The sequence below is a fragment of the Heterodontus francisci genome, chromosome 7 (assembly GCF_036365525.1).
Source record: "Heterodontus francisci isolate sHetFra1 chromosome 7, sHetFra1.hap1, whole genome shotgun sequence".
NCBI lineage: Eukaryota > Metazoa > Chordata > Chondrichthyes > Heterodontiformes > Heterodontidae > Heterodontus > Heterodontus francisci.
Window position 1 is genome coordinate 75,412,040 of NC_090377.1, and position 21,339 is coordinate 75,433,378.

Below are 21,339 nucleotides of genomic sequence, written 5' to 3' on the forward strand. Positions count from 1 at the left end.
GTTAGCTAATCAATTCTACCAGAACATTAAGGGAGCCCTCTGGAATGCACATCCAAAATGTATCTCTCTCTGCAGAATTACTGCAGCACTAATGCTACTACGAGCCAAGACTCAATATCAAAAAGTGCTATTTAATCATCTGAGCAAGATATTTTTGAACAAATACTTGATTAAAGAGTACACTTTGAATAAAGTACATCAGCAATACAATATCAGCTTATCAAAGACTTAGCTCACCCATTTTTAAAAATAGAACTTTCAGCTAAAATTCCAAAAGGTTGCATCATTTTACTTAAAAAAAACACAAGGACAAAAGTAAATAAAATAATCTGACTCATTTAGCTGAGGGATGTCAATTTTGACCAATTAAACAATATTTCCACTTTTAACACCTATGGGGAGAATTTTAACCCCAGATAATGGGCAGGTTTGGGGTCAAATCTGAGATTATAATGTTAGAAGTTTGAATCCGAGCCCAACCCACTCACTTCCAGGTTTAGTAGAGGCGGGATGGGGGCCAAGCAGCCACCCACTCCCAGGACACTGCCTGTCCCATTTCTTTCATCATTTGAAATTTAACCTAAGCTGGTTGGCAGGTCCTTGGGAAACCTGCCGCTAAACCAAGGTGACAGACTGCTGTGTCAGAAGGCCTTTTCTACTGGCCTGCTGGATCCAGCTTGCCTGCCTGGACAAACCCTGCTATTGGCCAACACTCACCATTTCCCTGACCTTTCCCATCTCCCTTTCCAATTTATAAGCACATGTGATGAGACTGTCATTTCAATATTCAAATCTAAATGTCAGATTGCTCGTTTAAACTTGCGTCCTGGGAATCTGTCACTAATACATACATTTTCAGTGTCCAATGACTGAACTATCACACTTAAGGTATTTTAACATTATAATACTGCACCCAAGAGAAAGGCTGTTTTGTCAATAGCTGCAGTTAAAAATATAGGGCTGGATTTTAAAAGCCCGCCACCAATCTTGGCAGCGAGCTCAGAAAATAGCAGCCCACCCGTGTGGGCCGCACACCAAAGAGCTGCCGCAATCTCCCTCACAGTGGTTCATTTAAATAGCCGGGGCAGCTTGCTCCCACCCCGCCCCCCCACCCCCCAATCACGTGGAGGGGGCGGGCTGTCCATCACTGGCAATGGCATCAGCTGCCTGTGTGCAGGCATGGCGCCATTTTTAGAGGGCAGCCAGCCCTGCCGGCACATATAAATTTTTGAAAACCCTCAAAATTAAATAAATAAACGTATAACGCCCCTTTCCCACCTCCCCAATAACAATTACCATAACTATTTGCCCCTCCCCAAAACACCTTTTACATCTGACCTTGCCACCCCAAACTGCACAAAATTTAAAGGTCAACCCTTCCCACCATCCCCTACACCCATTAGATTTATTTGAGCCCATCCCGCCCTCCTTCTGCACTGAAAATCTTACCTCCTTCCTCCCCACCACCACCCCCCCCCTGCCCCCATCAGTGTACTGCCGTGTTTCCCTGGACGGGGATTTGCAGGTGCGGGAGTGCTGGCCGCCATGTCATAGATTGTGGCGGGCCCTCAAGATTGGAGGTAGGTCTATTTAAATGTATTCATTTTATTGATTTGAATATTTTAATTGAGGTCCCGTCGTCCAGCGGCAGGGGGCCGCCACAGAACCTCGCCACCGCCGGGAGGATCAGGTTGGGCCCTCCCGGCGTCGAGGTCCGTGGCGGGCCTCATCCGGCGGCATCTTCAGGAACTCCCCCACCCCACCCAACAGAACCTGACGCCTGAGGTAGAACAAAATCCAGCCCATAAAGTTCCCAACTTGCCTTGTTCTGGTGGTAGTGGAGTTTCATTTTATGTGCATGTCTTGCATGTTCCTACCAGATCGGTTGGCTTCAGTTTCCAGGCATGAATTTGTAATCATGCAAATCTTTTAAATAACAACTTGCATTTTATATCACATCTTTTGCACAGAAAAATTCCCAAAGATGCTTCACAGAAGCGCAATCAGATACAAATCAAGGCAGAGCCAAAAAGTATCAGAAGGGTGATTAAAAGCTTGGTCAAAGTGGGCTTTAAGGAGGGTCTTAAAGGAATAGAGGGAGGTGGAAAGATGTAGGGAGGGTATTTCAGAGCTTAGGACCTAGATAGCTGAAGGTATATCCACTAATGGTGGGGGAAAGAGATTTCAGGATGCATAAGTGGCCAGAGTTGAAGGATGCAGAGTTCACAAGAGGGTTGTAGAGGTGGAGATCGTTAAGGTTTAGGGAGGGGTGAGGATAAAGAATTTGAACAAGAGGGTGAGAATTCAAAAACTGGCATTGGAGAACCAGGTGCGCTGTGTGAGCCATAGTGTTGATGGGTGAGTGGGACCTATGGTAGGATATGGGCAGCAGAGTTTAAGATGGGATAAAGTTTAAAGGGAATAGAGGATGGGGGGCCGATCAGCAGAGCACTGAAACAGTTTAGTCTGGAGGTGACAAAGGAATCGATGAGTCATTTGGCAGATGGGCCGAGGCAGGGCTGGAGATGGCAATGTTATAGAGGTGGAAGTAAACAGGGAATATATGTTTTCAGCCTGCTGTACTAGTAAGATTCAAATCATGTTTTGGGCCTGATCTGAACTCTAATATACAGGAGCAAGTCGTTAGGTACAATACCTTATGAAGGGCACAAGCTGAAAGTTTGAAATTATGAAAGCCCTAGATTTACTGTCAGGGTATCAACTTTTTGGCCTAAATCATGGTTCCAGAACCTAGAAGTACGACTGATCTTTCAGCTTTGTTCTCTTGAAGATCCTGATCCATTCAACACTTGCTGAGTATTTGGGAGCTCAATTCCAAACTATAATGGATGTATCCAAGTTGCTTTAATGAAGAGACCTTACTTTTAGGCTGATTTTGCTCCAATCCATTAGCAGTAAAATAAAAGCACAATTTTCAAATATTGTGTGCCAGCCTGTCCTGGACACGTTAATTTGCTGCTCTGCTGTAGATGCAGCAAAATTTCAACTAAAAAGAGAATGCTTTATCTAACACCCTGTAGAATATTCATTGAAGACAGCACTGGAGAAGGTTTTGCAGAAATTTTGATTCCAGAACATAAATTCCTCCAGCCAAATCCAATTTAGGGACTTTGCAGAAAACAAATTGCTGTGAAAGAAAGGTCAAAGTCTTGATTCAGAACAGTCATTATTATATGCCTTAAAATTTGTTAGCACTTTCTGCACAATGACTGTCATCCTTCTCAGCCATCTTACTGAGCTGCAGACAGAACTGAAGATAAAAAGTCAGCTTTAAGTAAAGGCATTGATAAGCAGACAGTGGAAAACAGCTCCTAAAACTGCTAAGCAATTTGCAGTTTAGGTGTTACAAAAGAAAATGTTTGGGCAACAGGCTTAAGCCAGCATAATGAAGCAAAGGCTTCTCATGTAGCAGAGCAGAATGTAGTGCTAGTGATGATGTACACAGGACAGAACAAAAACTGAAATGGCTATTGGGGAACATATTCTTACTGAAATTAGGAAAGAAAATATTTCCTAAAATAATACATTCTAATTCAACACAATGATCTGGATTTTGATGTAAAAATAATGGTGAAGCTAACAGCACTTATCTTTTATTTTTTATTAATTTATGGGATGTATCGCTGGCAAGGCCAGCACTGTTACCCATCCTTAATTACCCTTCAGAAGGTAGTGAGCTTCCTCCTTGAACCATTACAGTCCAGTACGTAGACCCATAGTGCTGTTGGGTGGGGGGGGGTGGTGGTGGGGTGAAGTTCCAAGATTTTGATCCAGCAACAGTGAAGGAATGGTGATATTGTTCCAAGTCAGGATGGTGTGTGGCTTGGAGGAGAACCTGCAGGTGGTGGTGTTCCCATGCGCGTGCTACCTTTGTCCTTCTTGGCAGTAGAGGTCATGGGTTTGGAAGGTGCTGTCAAAGGAGGCTTTGCGAGTTACTGCAACGCTGTCGCTGTGCACTGGTGGTGGAGAAAATGAATGTTTAAGGTGGTGGATGGGGTTCTGACCAAGCAGGCTTCTTGAGTGTTGTTGGAGCTGCATTCATCCATGCAAGTGAAGAGTATTCCATAACACCCCTGACTTATGCCTTGCAGATGGTGGAGAGGTTTTGGGGAGCCAGGAGATGAGTTACTTGCCACAGAATTCCCAACCTCTGACCTGCTCTTGTAGCCACATTATTTATATGGCTGGTCCAGTTAAGTTTCTGGTCAATGGTAATCCCTAGGATTAGCATAGTGGGGGATTCAGTGATGGCAACGCTGATGAATGTCAAGGAGAGATGGTCATTGCCTGACACTTGCGTGACACAAATGTTACTTGCCATTTATCAGTCAGAGCCTGCATGCTGGCATGGACTGCTTCAATATCTGAGAAATCGCGAACAAGACTATACACTGTGCAGTCATCAGCGAACTCCCCGACTTCTAACCTTATGATGGAGAGAAGGTCATTAATGAAGCAGCTGAAGATGCTTGGGCTTAGGACACTGCCCTGAGGAACTCCTGCAGCCATCTCCTGGGACTGAGATGATTGACCTCCAACAATTACAACCACATTCCTTTGTGCTAGGCAGAACTCCAACCAGTGGAGAGTTTTCCTCTGATTCCCATTGACTTCCAATTTTTCTGGAGCTCCTTGATGTCACACTCGGTTAAATGCTGCCATGATGTCAGCTCTTGAATTCAGTTCTTTTGTCCATGTTTGGACCATGACCGTAATGAGGTCAGGAGACAAGTCTCCCCAGCAGAACCCAAACTGAGCATTGGTGAGCAGATTATAGCTGTTTAAGTACCGCTTGATAGCACTGTCGATGACACCTTCCATCACTTTGCTGATGATTAAGAGTAGACTGATGGGCAGAAATTGGCTGGATTGGATTTGTTCTGCTTTTGCTGGACAGGACATACCTGGGCAATTTTCCACATTACCTGGAAGGTACCAGTGTTGTAGCTGTACTGGAACAGCTTAATTAGGGGTGCAGCTAATTCTGGAGCACAAGTCTTCAGTACTAAAGCTGGTATGTTGTCAGGGTGTGGGGGGGGGGGGGGGGGGTTCTCAGGTGAAAAATGTGCTATAAATAATATTCCAAATACAAACAAAAGGAAAGAGATTCAGTAACAGTATGAAATTGTGCTTTAGGCACTACAAATAAAGGGAAATCTAAAAGATCCAAAGTAATTAAACCAGGAGAGAGAAATAAGAAATGAGTAAAGCATTACAACAAAAGCACAGATTAGGATGTATGTATAAAGAACGCCTATTTGGGCCAAATGCATGGATTACAAGGAACATTAACAAATTAGGGTTGTATTTCCTCAAATTTAGAAGGTTAAGTGGGGGGATTTTATTGAAGTTTTCAAGATATGAAGGGGAACAAATAGGGCAGAGAGAGAGAGGGAAACTATTTCCATTGGTTGGGAAGGCTAGGACTCGGATGCATAGTCTAAAGATTAGAGCCAGACCTTTCAGGAGTGAAATTAGGAAACGCTTCTACACGCAAAGTGCGGTAGAGGTTTGGAACTCTCTTTTGCAAATGGCTACTGATGCTAAATCAATTGTTAAATTTAAAACTGAGATTGATAGATTTTTGTTACCTAAAGGTATTAAGGGATATGGGATAAAGGCAAGTATATGGAGTTAAGTCGCAGATCAGCCATGATCTCACTGAATGGCGGAACAGGCTTGATGGCTAAACGACCTACTCCAGTTCCTAAACAATATCAATATGCTAACAATATACAATGAGTAACTATTCACAATGTTCAGTAAAAAATTAAGTCAGCTACTGGTACTATCTTTACTTTTGAAGGAAAACAAACCGGAGGGCTTACTGATTAATTACAAATTAAATGATGAAACACCAGTCTCAAGCTTCATTGAGTTAAAATATTTATTCAACTCTTAACTTTCATGGTATGTCACTAATGGCACCTCTGGAAATGCTTGCTGTTTGAGAACTACTGTGCTAGAATGCCATGTCTATTCCCTAGTCTTATCATGATCTCGATACGTAGTGGTGGGTGGTGGGGGGTGTGTTGGTGAATCTTAAACCCCAAATATTAAAATTTTTTTTAAATCTCAAAGCAGACCCCAAGCTGCCTCCAACTCACCCACCTTTGGATTTAACAGAGCAGGGGGCCAGGGGCGGGCAGCCAATCAGCTCCCAGGAGGTGGGTTGGCAATTTAAATACTTTAATAAGGCTGGTCGCCTCTGATTTAACCTGCTTTGCAGGTTCAACACTGGCCAGCTGGGTTTATCAGACCTTGAGAAATCTGGCAGCTGAAGGGAGGCGTGGACAGCTTCAGGGAGAAGCTAAGTGTCTGTACAGCACTGCTTGTGGGCCAGGAAGAGCAGGAGCGCTTCCCCCCGGCCCCGCAAGATTCCACCCCCCACTCCCCATACAAAGACCCCTGGGATTGGGGATATGATCCCCTCCCTGGGGTCATGGATTGGACCTACCTGCTCCTATGGCCTGCTCCGGAGTCCTCCGCACCTGTCTGGAAGCCAAGCCTGTCAATCAAGCTCACTTCCGGGTGGGGAACCTGTTCAGGAGACAATATGCATGCTGCGGAATGAAAGCACAGCAGGTGAGGAAATCCAGACATCTGCCTTCCTTATGCAAAACTCCGCCACCCCACACCCCCAATCAGCCCCTGTTAAATAGCTAGACCATAGGCACCATCTCTATGGTACGGTTATGATTGAAGAATGACCTGTGTTTCATATTCTATTTTGAGAGTGTACAAGAATAGCATATTTGGAAGAAATTAAATAAGCTTTTTTATTTACAAAGTAAAAAGTCCATCTCAGCATTTCCAACTGGAAGGAGGTTCTATCTTGCACTTCATAAATTTTGAATGAGACACTGTAATATGTCAAGAGATTTTAGCAAAACTTAACTGCTATCTTGCTAGACTGCTGAAAGCAAACCGAACATACTTACTAGTAATACCCAAAATAAACGGATAAATTTGCTGAGATTATTAATACTTGTTAACCCATCACCTTTTGTACTGAAATTGGCCAAGACAAAAATTTTGTATCTTAGCTCTGCACCAAACATGTTTGAAGGTTTGAAGTACAACTTTTTATGTAAGCAATACATAGTGCAAATCATTCATCCAGGCTGCAAACCAAAATCATTCATCCAAACAGCATACCATTCTGAAGGTGAATCAATGTCTGCATAAAAAACATCTATAGAAAGAAAAATTGCTTTAGTAAGCACAAAACATTTTTTTGCAGAGATAATGTAGTTAAAAAGGTTCAACACATATTCCAAATACCTACATTGCTCAAAAAGTTCCCCCAAATTTTAAGCATAATATCCTAATTAATTAAAATTACTGTTTTCAGTACTTTAATATATTTCAAAGTTTCTTGCACAAAGCTTATAGAACCATAGAAACAATCTAATCCCACCTTCCAGCACCTGGTCCATAGCCTTGCAGATTACAGCACTTCAGGTGCACGTTCAGGTACCTTTTAAATGAGTTGCGGGTTTTTGCTTCCACCACCGATCCTGGCACTGAATTCCAGACCTTCTGTCCTCTCTTATCCTTCAACCAATCACCTTAAATCTGTGCCCCCGGGTAATTGACCTTTCCGCTAGGGGAAACTGGTCCTTCTTGTCTACTCTATCTAGGCCCTTCATAATTTTGTACACCTCAATTAAGTCACCCTAGCCGATCTAATCTTTCCACATAGCTGCAACTTTCAAGCCCTGGCAACATTCTTGTAAATCTCCTCTATACTCACGCCACAGCAATTATGTCCTTCTTGTAATGTGGTGACCAAAACTGTACGCAAAACTCCAGCTGTGGTCTAAGCATCTGTTTGCTCCCTCATTCATATGCTGTGTCACAATCAAACACAGTATCTTGACAAACTTTTACAAAAACAAAAATGCAGTGAACTTAAATAATACTAACACTGCAATCTTTAAGAATAAGTAGTGAAATATTAGTAAATTTTAAGAAACAAATGAGTATTTTTCAGACTGAAACAAAACTATTCGAGTCTAAGAAAATTAAATAAGAAAATGCAATGCACTGCCAATATGAAGGATTGATGAGCAAAATCCCATGAGTCATTCTAATAGACGCACATACCTTCTCTCTTTGACAATGTCTCTGCCACACCGATCCTTATGATATTGATTAAACTGCTGGCAAGTCATCCTTATATCCTCAGTTACTGTGTTGTCATTCTGTACCCCAAAATTTCTTCCGTGCCATAGGAATTCCAGCCTGTCAAGTTAACTGGAATTATTAACTGATGACATGCCAAATGATGTCAAATAAAGCCCACCATATCACCGCCCCTCTCCCCAAAATCTTGATCACACTGCACCATTCTTGGGGTGAATCATAGGAATAGTTAGACAAAAGAAAAAGACCAAGGTCCATCTAGTTTGCCTTCTACCACCATGGTAGCTGAATGGAGAGCACAACCCATATTATTCACTCATAGGCTGCAAATAATGCTGCTCTAAAATTGCACGAAAGCAGCTCTCCAAAAACACAGCAAAAGAAAAAATTAGCTGCGCCATGGGGTACTTTGGGTGTGAATCCAGGTCCCACCGCTGTCTGTGCATCAGCAAAGTTACAGGAATACACTGTTCTATGCCAATCCAGTTTACACAAGATATATAGTTTATCAATATAATATAATGCATAATCTGATGTGTGTTTATATAAGTTTACCTCTGTATGTACTTCCTGTCAATGTTTTCCAATATAAATTTCTATGTCCATATTTATAATAGGAACTGTCTATGTAAACTTGTCACAGTAATTACACCCTCCCCAGTGAAAGCACTGCTCTGCTCCCACAGGCAGGCGAGTGTAATTACAGAAATGACAAGTTACATTTCAAATGGGAGCTCCCATTTTTAAATGCAACTAGATAATGTGGCAATTCTGCTACATCACAACAAATTATTTATATTTTTCCCATTGTATATCCTTCACTGCTACTACTGGTCAACCAGGTTGCCATATCTTCAGCCAGAAGGGAAGGAGAGAATGCACTGTGAACTTCATGACTGCAACTAATTACAATACTCGATCACAAACTGGGAAAACTCTTTTGCAGCACAAGGCTGATCAGGTCAGTTCTCCCCCTGAAGTTTGCCATCAGGAGCACAGCCAGGGCAGGCAGTACTTGGGTAATTGTGATAAGCAAATTAAAGTGATGGTCAGTACCAAGATTGTCAGTTTGAATCCTCGCTTGCTGATTGAATGCAAACTGCTAGAGCTACTGAATTGCCACTTCTTTAAGAGAGTCAGAGGTAGATGCTGTTTGGCTGCATGAAATAAAATTATTTACCTCTTTTTACATGGAAGAATGATTAAATGTTTATCAAGTCCAAATATGCCAAAAGAAATAAAACCCTAAAGGGAAACAGAAAAGTAGATTTATTATTTACCAAAGTTCTTAAATTGACATTTGCCACTAAATCGATTAAATTTACCTGCTGAAATATCTGAATACTGTCACACAAAGCAGCCATATCAGGAATACAAACCTGACCAAAATTAAAGATTATACAGAAGAACTGCAGCTCAATGTAAAGACGACCTGGTTCATGATCAAACAACCACCACAAACAACTGGATACATTCTGAAAATGATAAAAAAAAGAGATAAATGAAACTGCTACTTATACAATTAATGTAAGTGTTTACACTCGCATTCAAGCTGTGAAAATGACAACATAAAACAGATAATATTCTAGGCAAACATTTCCCATAGGCCAACTAAAGTGGCAACTGCCATAGTCTAACTGTAACAGCAGCAGCAGCACAGGGAGAAGAAAAATACAGCCAAGCTTTTCATTCTTGAGCAGTCATTTCATCTCCTCAAGAGTCTGCTAAAATTCACCGTCAAGGCTCACGTGAATTATAGCCTCGATTTATACCCGCGTTGGAAGCTCTACTGGAGGGTGAGCAGTGCCTGTAGAATTGTTGAAACAACAAAAAAACACCACCTTCAGGAATGAAGGGGAGGGAAATGAGTGAGATAAAAAGTAAATTCAATAGGTGAAAAATAAAATGTATTTTTTGTTATTTGATTAAAGTGGCCATTACAAGGAAGAAATTCATGCTAATGTCAGACTTACAGCAAACAAGCCTATGATGAGAAACAAGCACAGCAGCACGTGCCTGGCTAGCTGTGGATCTGCATTCTGTAAACACTGCTCCTCTTGTAACAACATGCAATTTTCAGCTTTGCAATGTGTCTTGCATTGTTCTGCTGCAAAATACATCATAGGATCATAGGTAACACACTGCAGATTCAGGAACTACCATTTTATTATTGAGTTTGCTGACTGCAGGGAGGAAATACCTATCAACATCAGACTCACAGCAAATAAACCTACTGATCAAAAAGTTATTGCTGTATTAGTCCCTGGTTGAGAAATGCAATTATTTAACTCAAAAATAAAGAGTACGAACAGAAATAAATACAGGTTATGCTACAAGGAATGAAGTCTGTTTAAACTTTAAACATTTTAGCCAAATTACCAACTCCTTGTCAAGTACTATACCATAATATTTGGCTGGATAAGGATTTCTAGATTAGTGTGCATAAAGAACCTACAGTAGGCATCATAGTTTTTGTAAACTTTTAGCCATCAAAACATTAAGTTATTAAACTGGGTGCTTCACTAGACAATCAATATTGTTTTAATAAACATACCACTCAATAATGCCTCATTCATACTTCTGTCATTATTCAGAACTTGCTGGCTGGCACAACTTAATACGCCTTGATTTTCCATTTGACATGCACAGATTTCTGTTAGTAAAGAAGAAGTACCTTAAACATCAGTTTTTAATACTTAACAATGTCCAGAAAAAAATAAGAATTTTACGCATGAAATTTTTAAGAACTGAAACATTTCAAGCCCAATATATACTGTGTTTAGTTTTACATTTCAAATATTGGTCTGAAGTCCTCCAAAAGTCTCAAACCACTTTTTCAAATACATATCTAAACTTTTCAAATGGCCGATTAAAAAAAAAATCTGCATTTTTGAAGCAAAGCACCAAATATAACACAGCATAAAATTAGAGAAAAGTGAATCTTAAAATCACAATTGTTCAAACCCACCTAACAGAATAACATTAATGCAGACAAATGGCAATCTTAACAAAGTGGTCGAATTCTACACACTGTTAAATACCGTAAAGAATAACTGCAATACATATTTCTAGTTATATAAAAACAGATTTATATTTTGAAAAAACACAATCCAGTTAAGTCAAAAACAGAAACAGTTGAAAGACTAATGAAATAACCAAACTATAAAAATGAAAATAACTACAAATGCTCAAATTCAGAAACAAAATCAAAAAATAATTTCAGCATTTTCTGTTTCCTCAATGAAACTTAAAAATATTAAAGTTAAGAAAATCTTAATTGAAAATACTTCAAGATTCCCTTTGCTTTTACATAGAAATACAAAAATGTTAACAAGTACAAGTGTCAAAATTCACTTGAAATGGTGATTATATATGCCTCAGCATTATTCTCTTTTTAAAATGTAATAATTGTTAGCTCAAATTTTTTCACTTTTTCTGCTGCTGTTTTTCAGTAGGTATAGACTGCTTGTTGGAGTATCGCTGTCAGAGGGCTGACAGCTCATGGTATCATGCACAAGTGACCACTCTAAGTGTGAGCAGAGAGAACTTTCTTTCTGGACAGTATGGGGGTTAAATTGGTTAACTCCCAAAAACGATGTGCGATTAACCACCAGTTCAATAGACCAGTGATATATGAATGGCATCTTCGCACTGCCTGCTCACTATGATTTCTGCATGCAGCCAGCACTCCCACTGCTGTTCATTGGCTGCACACATCAGCAAGGGGCCCAGTATCCTTACAGCATCAGCCGTGGCTCAGTTGGTAGCACTCTCGCCTCTGAGTCAGAGGGTTGTGAGTTCAAGTCCTACTTGTACACAAAAATTAAGGCTGACACACCAGTGCAAAACTGAGGCTGTGGAACACTGTCAAAGGTGTCATCTTTCAGAGACATTAAACCAAGGCTCTGTCTACCCCCTCAAGTGGATGTAAAAGATCCCATGGCTCTATTTCGAAGAGCAACAGAGGAATTATCCCTGGTGCCCTGGCCAATATTTATCCCTCAATCAATATCAGAATAGATTATCTGGTTATTACCACATTGCTGTTTGTGGGATCTTGCTGGGCACAAATTGGCTGCTGCGTGTCCTACTTTACAACAGTGACTACACTTCAAAAAGTACCTGATTGGCTGTAAAGTGCTTTCAGACATCCTGTGGTCGTGAACGGCGCTGTATTGATGGAAGTCAGTTTTTCATTTTTATTGCCAAGCAATATATAAAGCAAGCCTGCACTACTTAATGCTAGTGTGCACCTCTTAAAGGGAAGGTGCACTGTGGCTGGTGGAGGTGTTGAGATCACTGGGAATAGTGTGCGATGTAACATCACCAATGACTGATCATGGGAGAAAGAACCAAAGTTTTTGGAGGTCTTGTTTAAAGAGATGGAATGCAGAAGAGATCTCCTGTATTCTCAGGGGGATGGGAGGCCAGAGACATGCTCAGAAGGCAGTGGCAAGAGATAGCTAAAGAGGTCAATGCCAGGAGTAAAGCTCCAAGAACATGGATGCAGTGAAAGAAGAAGTTTAATGATCTCACACGAGTGGTCAAAGCCAGTGAATGCATCTTCAAATGCCATATCCTACGAACTGCAAAACTAACCTCAGCCAATGCTTAATTCAACACATACCCAACACTCACCTGCCAACAATGACCGTCAATCAGGACTCATACCAAACATTTATATGCTTCACTTCACCCTCTCACACACTTAGCACTGTTGCAAGCCTCAAGCCCACATCTCAGTCTGCACACTTATTGCCAGCTATTCCACCATGACAGCAACATCACATCACGCACACAGACTGCACATCACTCACTGACATCCTTCCCTCTCTCTTGCAGGAGAAAGTGGTGTACAACCAGAGACAGCAAGAACTAACCAGAGGGGAGAGGTGTACCCCCATGGTGGAGACAGTGCTGGAGATTTATGGGGAGGGCTATTGCTGAGGTCGTGGCCACCTCTGGGGCTGAAGCGACTGAAGATGAAGATATCCACATACTGAATTCTTCTTCACTCATCCCTCAATTTCTTCTGACTTGCAAGCAGATGATGGTGTGAGCACACACTTTGTACTTTCTCTGCTCCCCTCACTGTAACCTAACCCATGTCCCTTTTTAATTTCAGCCACTAAAGTACTGCACCCTGCACAGACAATGGAGGAAGAGCCAAAAGAAAGTTAAGAATGAAGGGACACTATCACTTTACTTCACAGTAGCAGCCACCAGCTCAGAGACTGACACTGCAAATAATTTACAGAACAGGATACAGGCAGGAACATCATTTGGTAAAGTACCAGACACAAGTGTGCTGCAGCCAGGGTGGGAGAAAGAATAGAATCATAGAATCAAAGAAGTCGACAGCACAGACGGAGGCCAATCGGCCCATAAGGTCTGTGCCAGCCAAAATATCCAGCCTAATCCTATTTTCCAGCTCTTGGTCTGTAGCCTTGTAAGTGCATAACAAGTACTTTTCAAATGTGATGTGGATTTCTGCCTCTACCACCCTTTCAGAAATTGAGTTCCATACCCCCACCACCCTCTGGGTGAAAAATATCTCCTAAATTCTCCTCTAACCCTTTTACCAATTCCTTCAAATCTACGCTCCTGTTTATTTACCTCTCTGCTAAAGGAAACAGGTCCTTTCCATCCACTCTATCTAGACCCTTTATAATTTTACACACGTCAAATGAATCTCCCCTCAGCCTCCTCTGTTAAAAGGAAAACAGCCTATACAATCTTTCCTCATAACTAAAATCCTATAGTCCTGGCAGCATCCTCGTTAATCTCGTCTGTAGCCTCTCTAGCGGGATCATATCCTTCCTATAATGTGACCAGAATTGTACGCCATACTCTAACTGCGGCCTAACTAATGTTTTATACAGTGCTAGCATAACCTCCCTGCTCTTATATTTTATGCCTTGGCTAATAAAGGGAAGTATCCCATAAGCCTTCTTAATTACCTTAGCTACTTATCCTGCTACCTTCAGGAATCTGTAGACATACACACCAATGTCCCTCTGATCCTCTACACTTCTCAGTATCCTATCATCTATTGTGCATTCCCTTGCATTATTTCCCCTTCCCCAGGTGCATTACCTTAAACTTCTTGAGACTGAATTCCGTTTCCATTTTTCCGCCCACCTGACTAGTCCACTGATATCTTCCACATCTTTCTTCCTCACCAAGAACCACATGGCCAATTTTTGTATCATCTGCAAGTTTCTTAATCATGCCCCCTACATGTATGCCTAAATCATTGCTATATACCACGAAGAGCAAGGGACCTTCTACCGAGCCCTGCAAAACCCCATTGGAAACAGCCTTCCAGTCACAAAAACACCTGTTGACTGAGTTAATTTTTGATGCAACTTCCCACTTTCCCTTGGATCCCATGGGCTTTTACTTTCTGACCAGTCTGCCATGTGGGACTTGTCAAAAGCCTTGATAAATTCCACGTAGTAGTGCAGGTGCCCGCTTACTGGACAGCAAGGTCACACACCAGTTCTGCTGCAGAGGATTCAAATGAGGACTTCGATGAGTCAGGCTACAGAAGACAACAGCTGGGTGCAAACACCCAAATGCTTAGTGCATTGGGAAGCTTGCATTCATTGTCAAGGAGCATGGAGAAGTCCAGCACCAACTTTGCACAGGGCATTGTGCAGAGTTTGCAGCCCATCCATTCCAAAATGGGAACAGATGGGCACCTCCATCAACAGAACAGTGGAGCCAACTATGATGCAGCATCTGATGGCTGATGTCTCAGCTTCCCTTGCAGCAGAAGCAAAATTCCTCCATTGTGTGAGTGCTGCAATGGAAGCTCAGACTGCTGTCATGTAATCTCAGTTTGCTGGTAAGAAAGCACAGACTGCTGTAATCATGACGCGAGTTACCAATGTGCAAAGAGGCTTCCAGGGCATCACAGCACTCCTGCATCTGTTCTCCAACAGATCTATTCCCTAAAGACCCTCTGCGGATATGGCTTCCTGCTGACAGCCCTTCTTCTCCTCCTTCCTCATCTAGCAGCTTGTTCTGCTCTGCTTGGCCTCTGCTCATTCTCCCAGCCATGTTCAATGCCAGGAAGAAGGCCTACGAGGCCATCTATGTCTGGAAGCAACTTCTTTATGCACAAGCATTTAAGTCACCAAGAAAGTAGTTCAGCACCAGCCAGACCACTTCCTGTAGACTACTGAAACCTTTAACAAACATGAAAAAGCAACCAAAATGTGTAGAATTGCAACAACAGCCAGAAGAAGTAATACTGAAACTAACCTGTTGATGATCCCTTTAAATTGTGTTGGTGGAGGGTCCTTCCTGCTGCCAACGCATGTTCAGCTTTGAGAGGTTAAGAGAGAGTAAAGATTGGAGCATATATCTCCAAAATGACAGCCAATCAGCCTTGCATGCTGATTGATGTCATGATCTGCCTGCTGTGCATGCTGCCGGCAGACATTAGAGCATGCACTATCTCCTTCACTGATATAGCATCTGGTGCACTTCCTGTCAGATGTGCGCACACATACTGCGCATGCCATCTTGGAATCTTAAGGGGCCTAGTGCCCGAACAGCTGCTACCAAGCCCAATTACTCCCATGTGTCAGTAGGCTACTTAAACATGAAGGACATTACAGCTGAGCCTGATATGTACACACCCAATGCCCAATTGGTACTCCCACATTGGCACTTCCCAGCAAGGGTAACTGGAACTCAATTAGAAGCAAAAGACTCTGGCTGATTTTCCACCCCCACCCCACCCCTTGTCCAAGGGCACCAATAGCGCAGAGCAGTTAACTCTGCACAAATCACTATTCTTCTTAAACGCTAGACAACCCCTATGCATTTCAGTTTCCAAATGACAGTTCCTCCAAATGGATTACAAAAGGTGAAACAGGTTAGATTTTTTCAAATTGAGAAGCAAAAATAAAAGGGCCAAGACCAAACCACAGGACAGCAAAGTTGAACAGCGTAAAAGGAGATGAGGCAAATCAAGAATGAATAATTCAGCCATAAAGTAGAAATTGTTAAGAGCAGGTACTCTTTCATCCAGTTCAAAACTGGATGAAATGTGCCTGGATAAGCTACAGAAGTTAGGTATGGATTTAATTTCACTTCTGAATTTCTACAGCCCTCCAAAATCTCTGTGCTCCTCCAATTCTGGCCTCTTTTGCATCCCCAATTTTAATTATTTCACCATTGGTGGCTGGGCGTTCAGCCACTGAGTTTCTAAGCTCTGGAATTCGCTCCCTAAACCTCTCCACCTTTCTCTTTTCCCTTAAGGCGCTCCTTAAAACCTTCCTTTTTGATCACGTTTTGGTCATCAGTCCTAATAGCTCCTTACATGGCTCTGTGGCAAATTTTGTTTGATATCACTCTTGTCAAGTGCCTATGTTAAAGGTGCTATATAGATGCAAGTTGTTGTTGTTCTGTTAGTTTTTCAAATTTTTAGTAAGATCTAAAGGTCTGGGTACTTAATTAGGATGTATTTTATAATTTATTCCTCAAGTTATCTAGAAAATGCTATTGAAGTCCAAGCATGTAGACTTTTTATGGACACTCTTATGTCTAACCTTACTTTCCATGAACATTAAGGGACACAGTTTGAACCTATGAAAAACACTTGCCTCAACAAAGAACAGGCTTAGAAAAGGTAAGGCTTCTGCTTCATAAAAATACAGCTATGACCTTTAAACTGGTACCTGTGCCAGATAGCTGGGGTTCAATCAAATTAGTTAATGTTTTATCTCCTGAAAGTATTGTCTGTTCTTAACCAAGAAACAAACATCTGCAGCGACACAACATTGGGAACTGAGCTGAAATGGCCATTTCACAGTAATTCACTCTCAGGGGTCAGGTTTTGATCCAGTAATTAGGAACAAGCTTGGGACGGGCTGGGAGAGAAGTACAACATAAAAAGGAGGGGGAGGGTTGAGAGAAGAAGCACAGAACTGAGACAAGTATTTGTTTAGGGCTGGATTGCTGTACTGAACATTTCTACACTACATCGAACACTAGACCAGGTTGCATTGAGCTTTGGTATTAGAGGAGTTAGGAAGGACTAAGAAAAATGAGGAGTTCTGCAGCTTTGAGTTACTGGGGAGGAATAAATTCAAGTATGAGACTGTGCAATGATCCTATGTCAATGCAGTGAGGAAGCAGGCAATGCAGGATTGCCAATCTGTTAGTTAGGAAGAAGATGGCAAAGTTCAGCAGAGTTAATAAAAGAGAGACAAGAAAGGTCTTGCATGATAACCTTTAAGTTATTTGTAAGTAATATAGAGGCACAAGGTCTTGACAATTAAGCAGGAAAGATGTAGCCTGTATTGTGTTCTTAGTAGATTTTAAATTAATCCTATGTTTATTATTGCTCAATAGTCAGAATGACTGAAACTGTGAGATAAGAGCTGCCTGAAACTTATTGGTGTTGAAAAGTGGTGTTGGGAATTGAAACATTTTCGAGCACAGGCAACCATCTTGTAACCCGTCCTTATCCCAGACATTGCATCAGACTATTTTTACTTTACTTGAGGACAGCTGAAGCTAAAAGATCCCTTTGACCAGAAGCATATTAATAACAATTATTGAATCCTACAAGGAAAACAGTTACTTTCAACATCACGTGATTTTCAGAATCTAATTAAGGATCTTTACAGATAAGGCTCAAGTGCTTTTGACTGGAGCACAGTCTTATACTAAACCTTTTCAATCGCTCTCCTCCCTTCCCAAACGTTGAAAAATTTCCACTGTGCATTGAAGTTCATACCAATTTTTTTTCCTCAAATAGCATTCCACAGACAAGTAGCATAAAACTTGCAAACAAGAAGTTAAGAAAAAAAAACCTAGATTCTTTTTTAAAATAAAGACACCAGCAACAGCAGCAACACAAGAACCTCTACAGGGCGTGAATGAGTGTGGATGAAGGGAAGCTTTTTTGTTAGTCAATTGTGAACAGTTCCTGCTTGCTTTCAAGTTTGAAGGAATAAATGCTTAATACTTCATTTTCTAATGTTTGTTTTGCATCTGCTGCTTCAATGACTTCAATATGCATTACTGCTTTTCTGCTGCTCTATCTTCACTCCTCCCAAGGATCAGCATTTCCCAACAAGCCTCTCCTTGCACAGCACTCCAAGTGTTACAAAGGATAATTTCAGTGAAGTAGAAACTGTATGATCAGATGCAAGAGTTAAAAGCCTGACTATCCCAAAAAAGCAGGTAAACAAAAACATTGTTAACAAGACAAAGGAAAACAGCAACCCTACAGCTAGCCTTTTTCATTCAGATGTTGTAGCAAAATTGGTGAACAGACATTGTGACAAAATCATGTTCACTCTGATTTGCTCTATCCACCAACAGTGCACTCACTTTGAGAAATCGAATATGGTTAACCTTACCGGGTTCCTTTGACATTTCTTTACCAACTCACTGGTGTGTAGAGCGGACAGCAGATGTTCCCATAAACCATATCGTCCCCAAACCTATAGACTGTCAACTAGGATTCAACTGGGCACATTGTAGTTGGGCACTCCACAACCGGTTTTGAACTGGTCAGTGCACCTCAAATCGTTACTAATGGAGCCTTCGTAGGGTGATGTCAAACGTGCTTGTGGACAAATACAAACCACATCGCATGTTGTTAGATCATACAGACTTACTAAACTATCTGGTGACCTACGTGTTTTGCATGCTGGTGATGACCATTTTTGAAGACGCCTGGAATTATATGCTGAGTCTGCATAGGATAAATAACTGTCTCTAAAATGCTCATCCAACCTGCCTGCTTTGGTGATTCTATGGCCAATTCTAGGATTCAGCACTGCACTTAAATTACACCAAAATGAAGAAAAAAACAAAATGCAAGCCCACTGTAAACCATGAGATGAGGGTGGGAGAAAGGAAAACAACCCCAGACCATCTTTACTTAATTAAAAAATATATATAATTTTTATGAAGGAACGGGTAATATACCCCAAATCTGTCATTTCATGCTATATAATGTATCAAAAGGATCTTCACCTTCTCCAGTTGCAAATTCTGTATCAGATGTTACATTGTTAGCTGCTTGGATTTCATTCAGTCTAGCATCCCCACTAGTACTGCTGGAAACAGAGCTGCGTTGTAGTGTCTGATAAGCATTATCCTGTCTGCTCCGACTCAGTAACATCAGTGACGAGCCCGCAAGAATGATGCTACATGACAGCACCACTGTAGTACTAATAACCTGTAAATAACAAACACGTGAAGAAGGAAAGAAAAACACACACACTGCAGCTCTCAATCAATAGAAAGCACACAGTGTAGCCCAATACTCTTGTAGCAAACAGACTTGGCCATAATTCTAATCAGACATGAACCATTTTCGTATCTACTATGGAAGCTCAGACCCACAGGCAATTTTTTTCATTACAGTATTTTAGTCCTACTACACTAAACTTACTGCATGGGAAGCCCTAGCTGATGACTGAAAACCTAGTACGTCATGAATTAATAATCTGTCACACTTTATTGGTACCCCAAAACTATGAAGTTAAGCTTTGCAGCACAAGAAGCCCGAGTCAGAGGAATAGGGAAGTTTGGGAAGTGGGGTAGAATTGCAAGGATGGATTACAGAGATAGGAAGGTGCAAGGCCATGAAGAATGAGAATTTTAAGTTTGTGGTATTGACAGACCGCTAGCCAAGACAGGTTAGCAAGGACAAGGTTGATGATTGAGTGGATCTGATCTGGGCACCAGAGTTTGAATGAGATAAATTTTACAGTGGGTAGAGAATGGGAAAGTTTTGGAATAGTTGAGTCTGAAAGCGACAAAGGCATGGATGAAGGTTTCAGCAGCAGACTGGCTGCATCATGGAAGGAGGTGGTCTTTTTGATGGTGCAGTACTTCATGCTTGTCCTCAGTACACTTAATCTGCTATGTTCTGCTCACTTCCATATTTTGTTCAATTCATTTTGTAATTTCTGAGCTGCCTCCTCTCATTGCAATGCCCTCCTAGTTTGGTATCATCTACAAATTTGACCAATTTGAGCTGAGTTTAAGTCCAAGTAATTGATGGAAATTGTAAACAGGAACAAACTTGCAATTATATAGCTCCTTTCATACAGAAAAATGTTCCAAAGCACTTCAAAGAGGAATAAATCGGAAAACATACATCAAGCCAAAGAGGAGATATTAGGAGGGGTGATCAAAAGCTTAGTCAAAAAGGCAGGTTTTAAGGAGGGTCTTAAAGGAAGAGAAGGTATTGGAGACACAGAAAGGTTTAGTGAGGGAGTTCCAGAGTGTAGGGTCTAGATGGCTTAGGACACACCTACCAATGATGGGGTGAAAGGAGGGGACATTTCAGAAGAAGCCACAGTCGAAGGAATGTAGTGTTCGGAAAAGTTGGGGGTTATAGGGCTGCAAGTATTTATAAAGAACAGGCCACTCGGCCCTTCGAGCCTGCTCCGCCATTCAATAAATTCATAGCTGGACTGAATTACTCCACATTTCCACCTACCCCAGATAACCTTCCACCCCCTTGCCTATCAAGAATCTATCTACCTCTGCCTTAAAAATATTCACAGACTCTGCTTCTCCCGCCTTTTGAGGAAGAGAATTCCAAAGACTCACGAACCTCAGAGAAAAAATTTCTCCTCATCTCAGTCTTAAATGGATGACCTCATATTTTGAAATAGTGACCCCTAGTTCTAGATTGTCCCGCAAGGGGAAACATCCTTTCCACATCCACCCTGTCAAGACCTCTCAGGATCTTATATGTTTCAATCAAGTCGCCTCTTACTCTTCTAAATTCCAGCGGATACAAGCCTAGTCTGTCCAATATTTCCTCATAAGACAGCACCCCCATTCCAAGTATTATTCTAGTAAACCTCTGTACTGCCTTCAAAACATTTATATCCTTCCTTAAATAAAGAGACCAGTACTGTACACAGTACTCCAGATCTGTCAGAGTTATACAGCACAGAAACAGGCCCTTCGGCCCATCATGTATGTGCCGGCCATCAAGCACCTAACTATTCTAACCCCATTTTCCAGCACTTGGCCTGTAGCCTTGTATGCTAAGGCATTTAAGTGCTCATCTAAATACTTCTTAAATGTTGTGAGGGTTCCTGCCTCTACCACCCCTTCAGGCAGTGTGTTCCAGATTCCAACCACCCTCTGGGTGAAAAACATTTTCCTTAAATC

General features: G+C 41.5%; 1 protein-coding gene across 4 annotated transcripts in view; it reads right to left on the reverse strand.

The window, feature by feature from the left end:
* LOC137372073 (lysosomal cholesterol signaling protein-like) overlaps window positions 1–21,339 on the reverse strand; it is a 71,669-nt gene that overhangs the window by 2,590 nt on the left and 47,740 nt on the right. For 3 of the 4 annotated variants that reach the window (XM_068035440.1, XM_068035441.1, XM_068035442.1), the window contains exons 11-16: window positions 19,177–19,381; window positions 10,724–10,822; window positions 10,143–10,276; window positions 9,549–9,644; window positions 9,350–9,414; window positions 8,131–8,268 (exon numbers count right to left, since the gene is read on the reverse strand). In XM_068035440.1, the coding sequence (XP_067891541.1) occupies window positions 8,131–8,268; window positions 9,350–9,414; window positions 9,549–9,644; window positions 10,143–10,276; window positions 10,724–10,822; window positions 19,177–19,381 (737 nt within the window). Of the gene's footprint in view, window positions 1–6,478; window positions 6,585–8,130; window positions 8,269–9,349; window positions 9,415–9,548; window positions 9,645–10,142; window positions 10,277–10,723; window positions 10,823–19,176; window positions 19,382–21,339 lie in introns of those variants that run through there. The other variant, XM_068035443.1, reaches the window with a different exon arrangement.